This window comes from Artemia franciscana, unplaced genomic scaffold (assembly GCF_032884065.1).
Source record: "Artemia franciscana unplaced genomic scaffold, ASM3288406v1 Scaffold_986, whole genome shotgun sequence".
Classification (NCBI taxonomy): Eukaryota; Metazoa; Arthropoda; class Branchiopoda; order Anostraca; family Artemiidae; genus Artemia; species Artemia franciscana.
The window spans coordinates 127,252-143,638 of NW_027069065.1; the positions used below are offsets into that span (position 1 = coordinate 127,252).

Sequence of the window (16,387 nt, forward strand, 5' to 3'; positions counted from 1 at the left end):
AAAGATATACGTAACTTATAAATTACCTTACGTAAAGAACTATTGTATTCTCATGTTTTTATTACATATATGAGCGGGTTCGCCCCCTCGTCAGTACCTCGCTCTTTACACTAAAGCTTAAATTGTGTCCCAATTCATTAAGAATGACCCCTGAATCACATAAACTGCAGAATAAATAGTTGAAATTACTAAAAATACTTTAGCGTAAAGAGCGAGGTATTAGGAGGAGGTGAGCCCCTCATATGGGTAATAATTTCTGTTCGTTTTAAGTTTTAGTGCTGCTGCTTACTTCCAGCTGAAAAAACTTTTTGATATTTATTTTTGCATTGTTTTTTTTTTAAGTAATGCTAGTAAATCCTGCGCTCCCTTCAAGGAAATTTTCTTCCCCCATGACAAATTCCTCGATGAAAAAGTTCCCCCAGCATATCCCCCTCTTCTCAACCCCTGCCTCCAACCAAAAAATCCTCCTGAAAACGCCTGAACACTTTCCAATAACCATTACTATATGTAAGCACTTATCAAAGTTTTGAACTTGTAACCCCTCCCACGGGAACTGTAGGGGAGTAAGTCGTCACCAAAGACATAGTTATAAGGTTTTTCAAATACGCTGAATAAAATGGCTATCTCAGAATTTTGATCCGTTGACTTTGGGAAAATAATTAGCGTGGGAGGGGGCCTAGGTGCCCCCCAATTTTTTTGGTCACTTAAAAAGGGCACTAGAACTTTTCATTTCCGTTAGAATGAGCCCTCTCGCAACATTCTAGGACAACTGGGTCGATACGATCACCCCTGGGGAAAAAAAACAACAAAAAAAAACAAACAAATAAACACGCATCCGTGATCTGCCTTCTGGCAAAAAATATAAAATTCCACATTTTTTGTAGATAGGAGCTTAAAACTTCTACAGTAGGGTTCTCTGATACGCTGAATCTGATAATTTCTTAGACCACACTGCTTTTCCATTTACGAAACAAATAATTTTGCAGAGGAAAGTGCCAATAGAAACAATTATTGCAGTTTTTTCTAAAGTTACAGTCAAGTGCGGGAGTGTTTGTTTTAAAAATGTGAGTTCTTGTTTCTTTTATATTTGATTGTTTATATTTTTAGTTTGGTTTAGTTGTCGTGGCATTTTTAAAATGTCTTAAAAATAGTCTTAAATTGTTGTAATTTTCTCCCTTTTTTTCTTTTTTTTTTCCCGTTGAGAAAGGCTCCCGGAGGTGGGGCCGAAATATTCGGAGTATTTTTATTTTTTGTTAGTTAAAGTGTAGTTTTTATTTTATTTTGTTGTCACTGCTTTATTTAAAAAAATTAAACCCGATTTTTCTTCAATTATTTGTTTCTGAATCTGATGGCGTGATTTTCGTTTAGATTCTATGACTTTTAGGGGTTTCCCCCCTATTTTCTAAAATAACGCAAATTCTCTCAGGCTCGTAACTTTTGATGGGTAAGACTAAACTTAATGAAACTAATATATTTAAAATCAGCTTAAAAATGCGATTCTTTTGATGTAGCTATTGGTACCAAAATTCCATTTTTTTGAGTTTTGATTACTATTGAGCCGGGTCGCACCTTACTACAGTTCGTTACCACGAGCTGTTTGATCAAATTCATCAATAAAAAAAGCTTACACCACGTCAAAAGATTAAAAACAAATAAAACTTACATGTTTAAGCAATCGTCAAGTCATCGTCATCGTCAAATTTCAATTTATTGTCAAGAAATTCCTTAGCAAGGCGTTTAATCAAAACTGCGGAAACGAGGGGACCTAGGACGCGTTAATATTCGTGCATTAACAAACATTAACTTTCATGGAGGTTCCGGGGAACCCAGATTTTTCGAAGATAATTGAAACACTTCCCACATTGCATGTGTTTATGACAAGGATTTTTCAACAGAGTGGCTGTGACAATTTTTAAAGCTTTAAACAGAACACAGTGTTACTTTTAGATAGGAGCAGATAAAGTAAAAACTGATTTTTTGGGATTATTGATTGTCACGGAGGACCAGTTGTTGGTGCAAAGATGGTTGGATTGTTAGTTCAAGATACAACAAATCAGTTTTAATGTAAAAAATTCAGTTTCCCAGGCATATTTGTGAGCGAGGAAAGAGGATGTATTGAATTTTGACAGAAAAAAAAACTATTTCGAGATGCAAACATGATAGAAGTTTTACTGAAACATACTCCATTAAGGTCTTAAATTAGCAGTTTTATCCTTCAGACCAAAAATGAAGTAATACACCTCACATTTTCCATTGGTTTACAAGAGAAAAAAGTTTCAAGATCTTTCTGCATGAACACAAACAACAGGTAGAAAAATTGGAAATTTTTGTAAGACTGTGGAACTCCAACCCTAAATGAATATTCGAAATGAATATTAAGTTTCGAGAAAAACACAAATGAATATATGTACATAAAAAATTGCATTGAAATACGACCTTTAAAAATAAAAATATTTTTTAAACAGTTCTCGAGTCCTGATTGACTGCTGTCAACCAGGACTCTGAGAAAGAGTCCTGGTTGAACTTAATTGAACTGAGGATTCCAGGACTGTTTTAAAAAGATTTTTGCTAAGGATGGCCCTTGGATATAAGGTCGAAATATTCATTTGTGGCTAGAGTTGCACTGTCTTACAATAGTGCTCCCAATCGTTCTATCTGTTGTTCGTGTTTTACAAGGTAGTGTGGTCTTCGTCGTTATATGCTCTTTCCAGGGTATTTCTTTGATTCAAGATGTAAATGAAAATCGGCGAGAGATTGTAGGATGTGGTAGAATATCGGCTCCGTGATTTATATTTCAATTATGTACGAGATAGAAGTGCTAAAGGAGTACTGGCCCCAACCATCGCCAATCTTCATTAACTCCAATGAAGAAAATATGCCTCTGTAATTACGACCAAAACGATTGAGATCCACTTGAATGTCTTGAATCATCTTTCTCACATTCCAGCTCAGGTTTAAAAAAAGTATCAGATGTTCCCTTTGGTTTTGAACACAACAATCCTATATCTGGATAGTTTAAATTTAGGTGAGACAAGGAAATTTTTGGGAAAATTTAGCGTGGCGGCTGGCCACTACTTTTGCCTTGTGTGTGGATGTGTGAATGAGGATTTCTTTCATTTTGTATCCGAGTGTGAGGAGCTGTCTGAGTTGCGGAATGAATGTTTTGGACGAGCGTTTGGGAGTGAAGATTGGTTAATTTAGCGGATGGCTAGGAGGAATGCATATGCTATTAAACAGTTGTGTAAGTTTATTCGTTTGGGGATTAAACATAGGAAATTATGCTTGAGGGGATAGCTTGTTATGGTTTGAATTTTGAATTAAATTTTATTACGGTGATTGTTAGTTGGTTAAAATACTGGACTTTTTTTTTAATTTCTATTTATAGAATTGCATTTTGTTCCTCAAGCTTTGTTTGCAGGCTGCATTTTATGTTGCTTCGACTCGCAGGCGTTTTGCAATAAATTTTAACTACCTTACCCATTTTTTGTTGATAGAGAGAGAAATCTTTATTTAAAAGACAGAAAATTACAAATAAATACCCCAAAAAGGCCTCTGTGGCTTTCAGAAGATTAATCACTAACAGCAATTTAACATGTGGCCAACCGATCGGGGTCATACCCAGGCATTTAGTCTAAAACAGGAAGTTCTTCAATAAGGGAGCTGGGCAGTTTTTAATGTTGAACAATCAGCCTTGCGTGTTTTTTGTGTTGTAATAAATTTCTATTGAAGATGGAGGCTTTCATTATCTTTTGTGGTGAGTGACAGAGATAAGTCTTCCATACCTCTAGATCACTAGTTCCCAACCAATTTTGGGCCATGCCCCACCTAGGCGTTTCTAAAATTTTGATGCCCCCCTCATGATATATGAAATTTGTTATTCAAAACTTTGCGTGTATTCACCTGAAGGAAGTTTAAAAGCCCATTAACTTGGTGGGTTTTTTTTTTTTGTCGTCTCCTAGGCATATTTTATACTAATGAAAATTATTGTTTGTATGTCAACACATTTTTTATACAATGCGTAACGTCAATGCAATACTATCCTGTCCCTTATTTGCTCTTACCTTAAGAGCCTTGTATCTTATCTTAAATGCGTATGAATGTGATGTCATTCACATGAATTTTTTTTTATTTCAAAATCAAGGCTATAAAGTATAGTCAGCAAAAGGGTGGACGCCCTGTCCATGATCTACAAAAATATTGCCATGCCCCACCGGTGGGGCCTCCGCCCCATGTTTGGAACCTCTACTCTAGACGGTAAGAAACTGAATTCAAAAAGTATTAATTTATTTAGCAATTTTCCAAAAACTCGTTAAGCTTTTGACCATTGTTCACTGTCCATTGTTCACCAATTTTTTTTACATTTAAATTTTTTACATTACTTTTTATACTTTGAAGTTGCATACCTTAAGCTGATCGAATTCCAACATGCTGGGCCAATCCCCTTCAAAAATAGTTTCTTTCACTGTGTCTCTCTCCATGTCAATTCGGTAGTTGAAGTCCCCACACCATATCACATAATCATGAGAATGCAAGCTTCGTGCCTAGAAATACAAAAGTTTCAAATACTGCCAGTGTTTTTATCCTCGTTTGCCTCAAAAATTTCAACAAATTTACGTGTTGAATCGTGCACAAGAGGAATGGGTAGGTGGGGGTGGAGACGGAATGGAGGACATTTCGGTCCCAGATCGCAAGATTTTTATGATGTAGGTTATACATCTTTGATACTCTTAACATAGTTCCCCTGTTCGTTTGTTGTTTTTTTGTGTTTTGTTTTCTTTTTTATACAATTCAGAAAAAGGCTTATGCCAGCTTTGCCTCTCACTGAGGCTACCTGTGTTGGCTTTTCTCCAATTAGCCATAGCTTGATGGCAACTTTCCAAAATTAAAAAATTAACGGATTGAATCCTAGGAAAAATCCCGTCTTGATGAATATACCGTTTATATGATTAAGACTACATATCTTTGACAGTCTTATAGTGGTTCATCTATTTGCTTTTTGAGTTATACCCTTGAAATAAATTTTTACGTCTGTTTCTACCCTGACGAATATACCATTTATATGATTTAGACTATATATCTCTGAAGCTCTTAATATAGTTTGCCTTTTCTCTTTTTTTGTAAGTTATACCCTCGAATTCTTTTTTATGTATGTTCCTGCTCTGGTAGTATACTTTTTATCATTAAGACAATGTATATCTGATACTCTTAATATAGTTCGCCTATTTTTTTTTCAAGCTATACCCTTGAAATAAATTCTTGCGTATGTTCCTAACCTGATGAATATATAATTTTTATGATTTGTACTATATATCTCTAATAATATTAACATAATTCGCCTTTGTTTTTTCTTTTTTCTCAAGTTATACCCTTGTCCGTACATTCTTATGCATGTTTCTAGCCACGACGAATTTATTTTCACCTTTTTGGATTGAATCCTGTTAGTGAGAATTTTATGCAACGCAACCTACGTTGTTACTGAGTAAAAGTACCCTTTTTCGAGTATGTTTGTCTAAAGGTATTGAAATGGAAAGGTCCCGGAAGAGGAATAGTAAAAACGTGAATAAGAATAGAAACAAAATTTCAGTCCTGAAAACGTGAATAAGAATGACAAAATCAGTCCTGAAAACGTGAATAAGAATGAAAAAATTTCAGTCCTGAAAACGTGAAAAAGAATAAGAAAATTTCAGTAAAAAGGTACAAAAAGGAAAAAAAACTAAAAACTAAAAAAGCTAAAAAAGCTAAAAAACTAAAAAAGCTAAAAAATAAAAAAAAAAAAAAAATAACGAAAAGGAAAAAAACTGAAAAATAAAGGAGGAAAACATAAAAATAATTTGTATGTGTGTTATGTCTGTCTGACTGTCCGCATATGACGTCTGAATTATGAATTATTTCATCATAGTACAAAAAAAAAAACTAAAATGAAAAAAAACTAAAAACTAATAAAAAAAAACTAAAAAAGCTAAAAAACTAAAAAAACTAAAAAAAAAAATAAAATAAAAAAAGCAAAAAGACTGAAAAATAAAGGAGGAAAATAAAACTAAAAAAACTAAAAATAAAAATAAAAAACTAAAAAGGTAAAAACTTCAAAAAAACTAAAAAGAAAAAAGAAAAAAACTAAGAAAAAAAGGTAAAAACCAAAAAAAACTAAAAAGAAAAAAAAGGGGAAAAACAGAAAAATTTATTTCATCATATACCAATTCAAAAACGAATCTATATACAGACCGGAACACCGGGACACAAATGACGACCGGGACACAGGGCCACAATTACAACGGGGACGCCGGGGGGCACAGGGGGATATATAAATGACGACGGGGACACAGGGAATGTTCGATTAGCAATCATCATGAACAAAGCTCAAGGGCAATCATTAGAGTCATGAGGTATAACTAAAAAAAACAGAAAAAGGTAAAAAACTAAAAACTAAAAAAAGACCAATTCAAAAACGAATGTATATACAGACCGAGACACCGGGGCACAGGGAATATAAAGGACAACCGGGACACTCAAAGAGAAATTACAGACTAGGACACCGGGACACAAATGACAACCGGGACAAAGGGAATATAAATGACGACCGGGACACAGGGACACAACTACAACGGGGACGCCGGGGGGCACAGGGGGATATATAAATGACGACGGCGACACAGGGAATGTTCGATTAGCAATCACCATCAACAAAGCTCAAGGGCAATCATTAGAATCATGAGGTATAGATCTGAATACGGATTGTTTTTCCCATGGACAATTATATGTTGCATGTTCAAGAGTCGGTAAACCTGGCAATCTATTTATATGCACAGACAATGGGACAGCGAAGAATGTTGTATATTCGCAAGTTTTACGTAGTTAAAAACATAATTATATATACATATATATATATATATATATATATATATATATATATATATATATATATATATATATATATATATATATATATATATATATATATATATATATATATATATATATATATATATATATATATATATATATATATATATATATATATATATATATATCACAGGTGGGACACAGGGACACAACTACAATGGCGCGTAACACGCGCGGGGGGGGGGGGCTTGGGGGGGGCGCGAAGCGCCCCCACCAAGTCTATATATAAAAATAAGTTGTCTGTGTGTCTGTCGAGTGACGATATGTCATCAGGTCGTCATGAAGTTAGTTGTCGTCATGTTTGTTATGACGATGCCGTCATTAAAGGTATTTAAGACATTCGTTCAGGGAAAAATGTTTAATTGTAAAATGACTGAAGAACCTACAATGGCAACAGCCGAGGAAGCTGCTCAAAGAGTCTATGCCAAAAAACTTCTGCTGATAGAGAAAGTAAGAAAAGAAAGCGTGCCGAGGAATCACAAGAACAGCAAGAAAACAGGTTTGCGGCTGATAGAGAAAGTAAGAACAGAAAGCGTGCCGAGGAATCACAAGAGCAACGCGAAACCAGACTTGCTGCTAAAAGAGAAAGTGAAAAAAGAAGGCGTGCCGAGGAATCACAAGAACAGCAAGAAAACAGGCTTGCGGCTGACAGGGAAAGTAAGAAAAGAAAGCGTGCTGAGGAATCACAAGATCAACCTGAAAATTATCGCCTGGCATTCAGGTACAGCCCAGCCGATGATTATAGCTTGAGTAGATGTGTTCAAATCGGGACTATGTCTAAAATTTGTTACTATTGCAAAGCCTTGAAATTCAATGGTGAAACAATGGGAATGTGTTGCGCCTCAGGAAAAGTTGAACTTCCTCTATTGGCTGCACCACCAGAGCCATTGAAGACTTTGCTTACTGGAACTACGTCAGAATTTAAGCGTTTTTTTTTTATCACAGATCAGAAAATATAACTCACGTTTCCAAATGACGTCGTTTAGTGCCCAAATCGAAAATCCAGATCAATATATGCCTACTTTCAAAGTAAAAGGGCAAATTTATCATAGAGCAGGGTCCCTTCTACCATTCTCAGGCGATAATCATAAATTTTTACAATTGTACCTCATCAGTGATAGAAATTCTGAATTGAATACACTTTACGAAATTTCTCCCGACGTTGAAAGGACAATCGTTTCCCAATTAGAACATCTTTTCCACGAAAATAATAATTTAGTACGTCTGTTCAAAACAGCCATCGATTTGATGCCTACTGATACGCATAAAATTGTTATTTCCGCTGACAAAACGCCTCCTGGCCAACATGTGCGTAGATACAATGCTCAACTATTGACGAAGTGGCAATCATTATGGTCGGTGATCAGTTTTTACCTCGAGATATTATTCTTCATAAGCGAAACGCTCAGTTGGTAAGAATTGCTGAAACTTATCGATGCTACGATGCCCTACAATATCCTATCAGTTTTTGGGATGGAGCCGACGGCTATCACTTTAATATTAAATTGATGAATCCAGCCACTAACAAAGAAATGAATAAGAAATGCAGTGCAATGCATTATTATTCCTATAGACTAAAGATTCGGCAGGATGAAGACAGTTATATTTTAAAATACCGTCAATTGTTTCACCAATACGTCGTTGATATGTATGCAAAATTTAATCAGAACGTTTGCTATTTATCCGTCTGAATCAGACCAAGCTCCGCTCTGAACAATACATTCATTTGCGAGATGCAGTTGTAAATGACGGTAATACTACAAACGTTGGAAGATTAACGATTTTACCTTCGTCATATGCTGGCAGTCCCCGTCATATGCATGAATATACTCAAGATGCTATTGCGTATGTTCGTCTCTATGGTCGTCCAGATTTATTTATTACATTTACATGTAATCAATCTTGGGACGAGATACAGCAGCTTTTACTTCAAGGACAATTGGCGGTTCATAGACATGACATTACGGCCCGTGCCTTCCGGCAAAAGTTGAAATCACTGATAAACTACATAGTAAAACTTGATGTGTTTCGGTCAGTGCGATGCTGGAGGTATTCAGTGGAATGGCAAAAACGAGGATTGCCACACGCACAAATACTAATCTGGCTACATTATAAAATTACTTCTAACGAAATTGATGATCGCTGAAATACCTGTCGATAAGGGGTTATATGATATTGTAGTAAAAAATATGATACATGGACCTTGCGGTGCACTGAACGAAAATTAACCATGCATGGCCAAAGGAAGGTGCACAAAGCAATATCCTCGACTTTTAGTACCCAACACAATTACTGGCAATGATGGTTACCCACAATATAGAAGAAGATCTACTGAAGATGGCGGTAAAACAGCAATAATAAAGAAGCGTAACGGTACCACCATCGAAGTAGATAACCAGTGGGTTGTTCTATATTCCCCATTATTATCAAAAACATTTAATGCACACATAAACGTTGAATACTGTAACTCCGTAAAGGCAATCAACTACATATGTAAATACGTCAACAAAGGCAGTGACATGGCAGTTTTTGGCTTGCAGTCCGAATCAAAGATATCGACGAAATCGTACAATATCAGGCTGGTAGATACATAAGCAGTAATGAAGCTGTTTGGCGAATTCTTTCATTTCCGATACATGAACGTAGTCTAGCTGTTGTTCACTTAGCGGTACATTTACAGAATGGTCAACGTGTTTATTTTTTGGAATCCAACGTGCAACAAAGAGCCCTGAATCCATCGGATACAAATTTAACTGCTTTCTTTTCGCTATGCAAAAATGATTCTTTTGCAAAAAACTGCTGTATACTGAAGTGTCTTCGTATTACACGTGGAATACTAAAAATAAAATATTTGAACGTCGAAAACAGGGTAAGTCAGTCGACGGCCAACCTACCATCTTCAAAGATACCAAGATAGAAAGATTCTACACCGTTCACCCCAATCGACATGAATGCTTCTTTCTATGCCTGCTTTTGGTGAATGTACCCGGTCCGACGTCCTTTGAGTATTTGAGAACTGTAAACGGTACTATACATGACACTTACCGTAGTTCATGCCAACCTCTGAATTTATTGGAGAATGACCAACACTGGGATAACTGCATCAATGACGCGTGCGAAACGTCAACTCCAAGTCAAATTAGTGCATTGTTTGGCATCATACTAACAACTTGCTCTCCATCAGCTCCTACAGAGTTATGGGAAAAATATAAATCAAAAATGTCCGAAGATATACTCCATCGAAAACGGTTAGAGACGTCAGATGTGACTTTTGATTTTACATCAGAAATTTATAACTACACTTTAGTTATTATAGAAGATTTGTGCGTATGTATGGCAAACAAACCTCTTCAGGATTTGGGAATGCCTTCACCTAATCGTACCGCTGCTGTTTCGACATGTGTAGAATTGGATCGTGAACAAAGTTACAGTACGAGTGATCTATTGTCGCATGTACAAAATAACATTTCCAAGTTAACGTCGGAACAAAAAGACATTTATGATACGATAATGCATTGAGTCGATAACAACGTTGGAGAAATTTTCTTTTTGGATGCGCCAGGAGGTACTGGTAAAACGTTTGTGATAAAACTGATTCTGGCATCAATTCGATCAAAAAATGATATAGCGTTGGCAATTGCATCATCCGGAATAGCCGCAACGTTGCTGCCTGGTGGCAGCAACGTTGCGGCTATTGCCTCTGAATTTGCATTCTACAGAAACTCCCATGTGCAATATTTCCAAATCATCTGGGATGGGTAAAGTATTTCAGCAATGCGAACTTATTATTTGGGACGAGTGCACAATGGCACACAAAACATCGCTCGAGGCTCTGGATCAATGTTTGAAAGATTTGCGAGGGAATTCGAAATCCTTTGGCAGCACATTAATATTGCTTGCTGGAGATTTCAGGCAAACATTACCTATAATACCTAGATCAACCCCTGCAGACGAAATGAATGCTTGCCTGAAAAATTCTAATTTATGGGCATACGTAAAAACATTAAAATTAACTACAAATATGCGAGTCCGATTGCAAAACGATGACTCTGGTCAAACATTTTCAGATCAATTGCTGGCAATTGGAAACGGAAAGCTCCCAGTAGACTCAATTTCAGGACGTATACATCTACCTGCTGAATTCTGTAATTTAGTGACGTCCAAAAATGAATTGATTGAAAAAGTATTTCCGAATATTCTAAACAATTATAAAAATAATAAATGGCTAAGTGAAAGAGCGATTCTTGCATCCAAAAATATAGACGTCCACGAAATCAACAATATTGTTTTGACCAAGATTCGAGACCAGGCAGTCCTTTACAAGTCAGTCGACACAGTTTTGGAACCAAATGAGGCGGTTAATTATCCATCTGAAATTTTAAATTCCGTTGATCTTTCAGGGTTTCCACCACACGTGCTACAACTAAAAATAGGCGTACCAATAATACTGTTAAGAAATATCAACCCACCAAAGCTTTGCAATGGCACGCGACTTGCCGTAAAAAAACAGTGGAAAACGTAATAGAGGCCACAATCTTGACAGGGCCTTTTGAGGGTGAGGCTGTTCTTATTCCTCGCATTCCCATGAATCCAACGGATCTGCCTTTTCAATTTAAAAGATTGTAATTACCAATTCGATTAGCATTTGCAACTACCATCAACAAAGCTCAAGGTCAATCATTAGAAAAATGTGGTATAGATCTTAATACTGATTGTTTTTCCCATGGACAATTGTACGTTGCATGTTCGAGGGTCGGTAAACCTGACAATCTATTTATATGCAGCGACAATTGGACAGCGAAGAATGTTGTATATTCGCAAGTTTTACGCAGTTAATGTGTATTGTATCTATCTATCTATCTATCTATCGATCTATCTATATAAAAACGAGTTGTGTGTATGCATGTTTGTTTGTTTGTAAAAAGAGCGTTTGCATATGACGTCATTATAAGTACATAAGGCTTTGTATGCACAGACAATGGGAAAGCCAAGAATGTTGTATATTCGCAAGTTTTACGTAGTTCAAAACACATATATAAATCTATCTATATTCATAGGTGGTACACAGGGACAGAACTACAATGGCGCGTAACTAATATGGCGCGTAACGACTTACGCACGAAGGGGGGCTTGGGGGGGGGGCCTTCGCGTATATATATATATCTATATATATAAAAATAAGTTGTCTGTCTGTGTGTCTGTCTGTGGATCAGGTGACGTCATGTTTCTGTGTCCACTGACGTCATGAAATTAGTTGTCGTCATTTTTGCTTTGACGGTGACGTCATTCAAGATATTTAGGACATATGTTCACGTAGAAATCTATTAATGTTTAAGTTTACAATGACTGATGAACTTACCATGGCAAAAGCCGATGAAGATGCTCAAAGAGTCTATGCCAAAAAACTTGCTGCTGATAGAGAAAGTCAGAAAAGAAAGCGTGCCGAGGAATCAAAAGAACAGCAAGGAAACAGGCTTGAGGCTAAAGAACGCAAAACCGCGCAGTTAGATGAAGATCCACCTAGACAGCGAGAGTCAAAACATATCAAAACTGAAAATGATAGCGATGATGATTGGGTTTGGGATTTTGACTTGGATAAGGTCATCAATGCCTACCAGATTTTAGTTAAAAAATCAAAGGTTCGGCGATATGTATTTCATAGTGAAGCTGAAAAATAAAGAAGAAAAAGAAAACTGAAAAAAGAAAAAATGTAAAAAACTAAAAAATACTAAAAAGAAAAACACTCAAAGAGAAATTACAGACCGGGACACAAATGACGACCGGGACAGAGGGAATATAAATAACGACCGGGACACTCAAAGAGAAATTACAGACTGGGATACCGGGACACAAATGACGACCGGGACACAGGGAATATAAATGACGACCAGGACACAGGTATTTAAGAATATCGTTCAAAGACAAATTTTTAATTGTAAGAAGACCGTTGAAAGAGAAATTTCTAATTGTAAAATGACTGAAGAACCTACAATGGCAACGGTACCACCATCGAAGTAGATAACCAGTGGGTTGTTCCATATTCCCCATTATTATCAAAAACATTTAATGCACACATAAACGTTGAATACTGTAACTCCGTAAAGGCAATCAAATACATATGTAAATACGTCAACAAAGGCAGTGACATGGCAGTTTTTGGCTTGCAGCCCAAAATCAAAGATTTCGACGAAATCGTACAATATCAGGCTGGAAGATACATAAGCAGTAATGAAGCTGTTTGGCGAATTCTTTCATTTCCGATACATGAACGTAGTCCAGCTGTTGTTCACTTAGCGGTACATTTACAAAATGGTCAACGTGTTTATTTCTCGGAAACCAACGTGCAACAAAGAGCCCTGAATCCACCGGATACAAAATTAACAGCTTTTTTTTCGCTTTGCAAAAATGATTCTTTTTCAAAAAAACTGCTGTATACTGAAGTGCCTTCGTATTACATGTGGAATACTAAAAATAAAGTATTTGAACGTCGAATACAGGGTAAGTCAGTCGACGGCCAACCTACCATCTTCAAAGATACCACGATAGGAAGACTCTACACCGGTCACCCCAATCAACATGAATGCTTCTTTCTACGCCTGCTTTTGGTGAATGTACCCGGTCCGACATCCTTTGAGTATTTGAGAACTGTAAAAGGTACTATACATGACACTTACCGTAGTGCATGCCAAGCTCTGAATTTATTGGAGAATGACCAACACTGGGATAACTGCATCAATGACGCGTGCGAAACGTCAACCCCAAGTGAAATTCGTGCATTGTTTGGCATCATTTTAACAACTTGCTCTCCATCAGCTCCTACAGAGTTATGGGGAAAATGTAAGTCAAAAATGTCCGTAGATATACTCCATCGAAAACAGTTAGAGACGTCAGATATGACTTTTGATTTTACATCAGAAATTTATAACTACACTTTAGTTATTATAGAAGATTTGTGCGTACGTATGGCAAACAAACCTCTTCAGGATTTGGGAATGCCTTCATCTAACCGTATCGCTGCTGTTTCGACATGTGTAGAATTGGATCGTGAACAAAGTTACAGTACGAGTGATCTATTGTCGTATGTAAAAAATAACATTTCCAAGTTGACATCGGAACAAAAAGACATTTATGATACGATACTCAATTTCAGGACGTATACAACTACCTGCTGATTTCTGTAATTTAGTGACGTCCAAAAATGAATTGATTGAAAAAGTATTTCCGAATATTCTAAAAAATTATAAAAATAATAAATGGCTAAGTGAAAGAGCGATTCTCGCACCCAAAAATATAGACGTCCACGAAATCAACAATATTGTTTTGACCAAGATTCGAGACCAGGCAGTCCTTTACAAGTCAATCGACACAGTTTTGGAACCAAATGAAGCGGTTAAGTATGCATGTTTGTTTGTTTGTAAAAAGAGCGTTTGCATATGACGTCATTATTAGTACATACGGCTTTGTATATGCACAGACAATGGGAAAGCCAAGAATGTTGTATATTCGCAATTTTTACGTAGTTTAACTCCTACAGACGAAATGAATGCTTGCCTGAAAAATTCTAATTTATGGGCACATGTAAAAATATTAAAATTAACTACAAATATGCGTGTCCGATTGCAAAACGATGACTCTGGTCAAACATTTTAGATCAGTTGCTGGCAATTGGAAACGGAAAGCTCCCAGCAGTGGGAAAGCCAAAAATGTTGTATATTCGCAATTTTTACGTAGTTTGAAACACATATATAAATCTATCTATATTCACAGTTGGACACAGGGACACAACTACAATGGCGCGTAACTAATATGGCGCGTAACGACTTACACGCGCGTTGGTGGACACACAGGGACACAACTACAATGGCGAGTAACGACTTACACTAGTTGGTGGGGCGCGAAGCGCCCCAACAACTAGGTGTTGGGATGGCGCAAAGCGCCACCCCAACAGCTAGTATATAATATATAATCTATATATATAAAAATAAGTTGTTTGTGTGTTATGTCTGTTGTCTGTCTGTCGAGTGACGTCATGTCATCATGTCGTCATGTTGTCATGAAGTTAGTTGTCGTCATGTTTGTTATGACGATGACGTCATTAAAAGTATTTAAGAAAATCGTTCAAAGACAAATTTTTAATAGCAAGAAGATCGTGGACGGAAAAATATTTAATCGTAAAATGACTGAAGAACCTACAAGGGCAACAGACACACAACTTTCGAGTTACGTCATGTCATCATGTCGTAATGAAGTTAGTTGTCGTCATGTTCGTTATGACGATGAGGTCATTAAATGTATTTAAGAAAATCGTTCTTAGACAAATTCTTAATTGTCAGAAGATTGTGGACGGAAAAATGTTTAATTGTAAAATGACTGAAGAGCCTACAATGGCAACAGACACACAACTTATTAAAGAGTCTATTTCAAAAAACTTGCTGCTGATAGAGAAAATCAGAAAAGAAAGCGTGCCGAGGAATCAAAAGAACAGCAAGGAAACAGGCTTGAGGCTAAAGAACGCAAAACCGCGCAGTTAGATGAAGATCCACCTGAACAGTGAGAGTCAAAACATATCAAAACTAAAAATGATAGCGATGATGATTGGGTTTGGGATTTTGACTTGGATAAGGTCATCAATGCCTACCAGATTTTAGTTAAAAACACAAAGGTTCGGCGATATGTATTTCATAGTGAAGCTGAAAAATACAGAAGAAAAAGAAAACTGAAAAAAGAAAAAAACTAAAAAATACTAAAAAGAAAAAACACTCAAAGAGAAATTACAGACCGGGACACAAATGACGACCGGGACAGAGGGAATATAAATAACGACCGGGACACTCAAAGAGAAATTACAGACTGGGATACCGGGACACAAATGACGACCGGGACACAGGGAATATAAATGACGACCAGGACACAGGTATTTAAGAATATCGTTCAAAGACAAATTTTTAATTGTAAGAAGACCGTTGATAGAGAAATTTCTAATTGTAAAATGACTGAAGAACCTACAATGGCAACACCCGAGGAAGCTGCTCAAAACGAATGTATTCAAGCCGAAGTAGCTGAGTTGGTAAAGCGTTATGTTTCAGGTTCTAGGTCCGAGAGGCTCCAGGTTTGAACCTTGGCTTTAGCATTAATACAAAAGAAGAAAAAAACTAAAAAAGGTAAAAACTACAAAAAAATGTTTATGTGTCGACTGACGTCATAAAGTTAGTAGTTAAAAAAACTTTAGTAAAAAGTTAGTAAAATGGTAAAAAACTAAAAAAAAACTAAAAAGAAAAAACCTAAAAAGAATAAACGTAAAAAAATAAAAAAGATAAAAAACTAAAAAGAAAAAAAAACTAAAAAAAGCTAAAAAATGTCGCTCCTTACTTTCAACTAAAACAGTTAGTTTTTTTTTATTTAATTTCTGAACGTTTTTGAATTAATGCATGTTTGGTTTTGGCTCTCCGCACATAAATTATTAAAATGAAATTTGTATATTAATTCG

The 16,387-nt window shown here is 36.2% G+C and overlaps 1 protein-coding gene across 1 annotated transcript in view; it reads right to left on the bottom strand.

Annotated features, from left to right (window-relative positions):
* Nucleotides 1–16,387, bottom strand: part of LOC136043781 (synaptojanin-1-like) — an 82,525-nt gene that overhangs the window by 19,374 nt on the left and 46,764 nt on the right. The window contains exon 5 of the mRNA XM_065728695.1: nt 4,404–4,541. Within this exon, the coding sequence (XP_065584767.1) occupies nt 4,404–4,541 (138 nt within the window). The remainder of the gene's footprint in view (nt 1–4,403; nt 4,542–16,387) is intronic.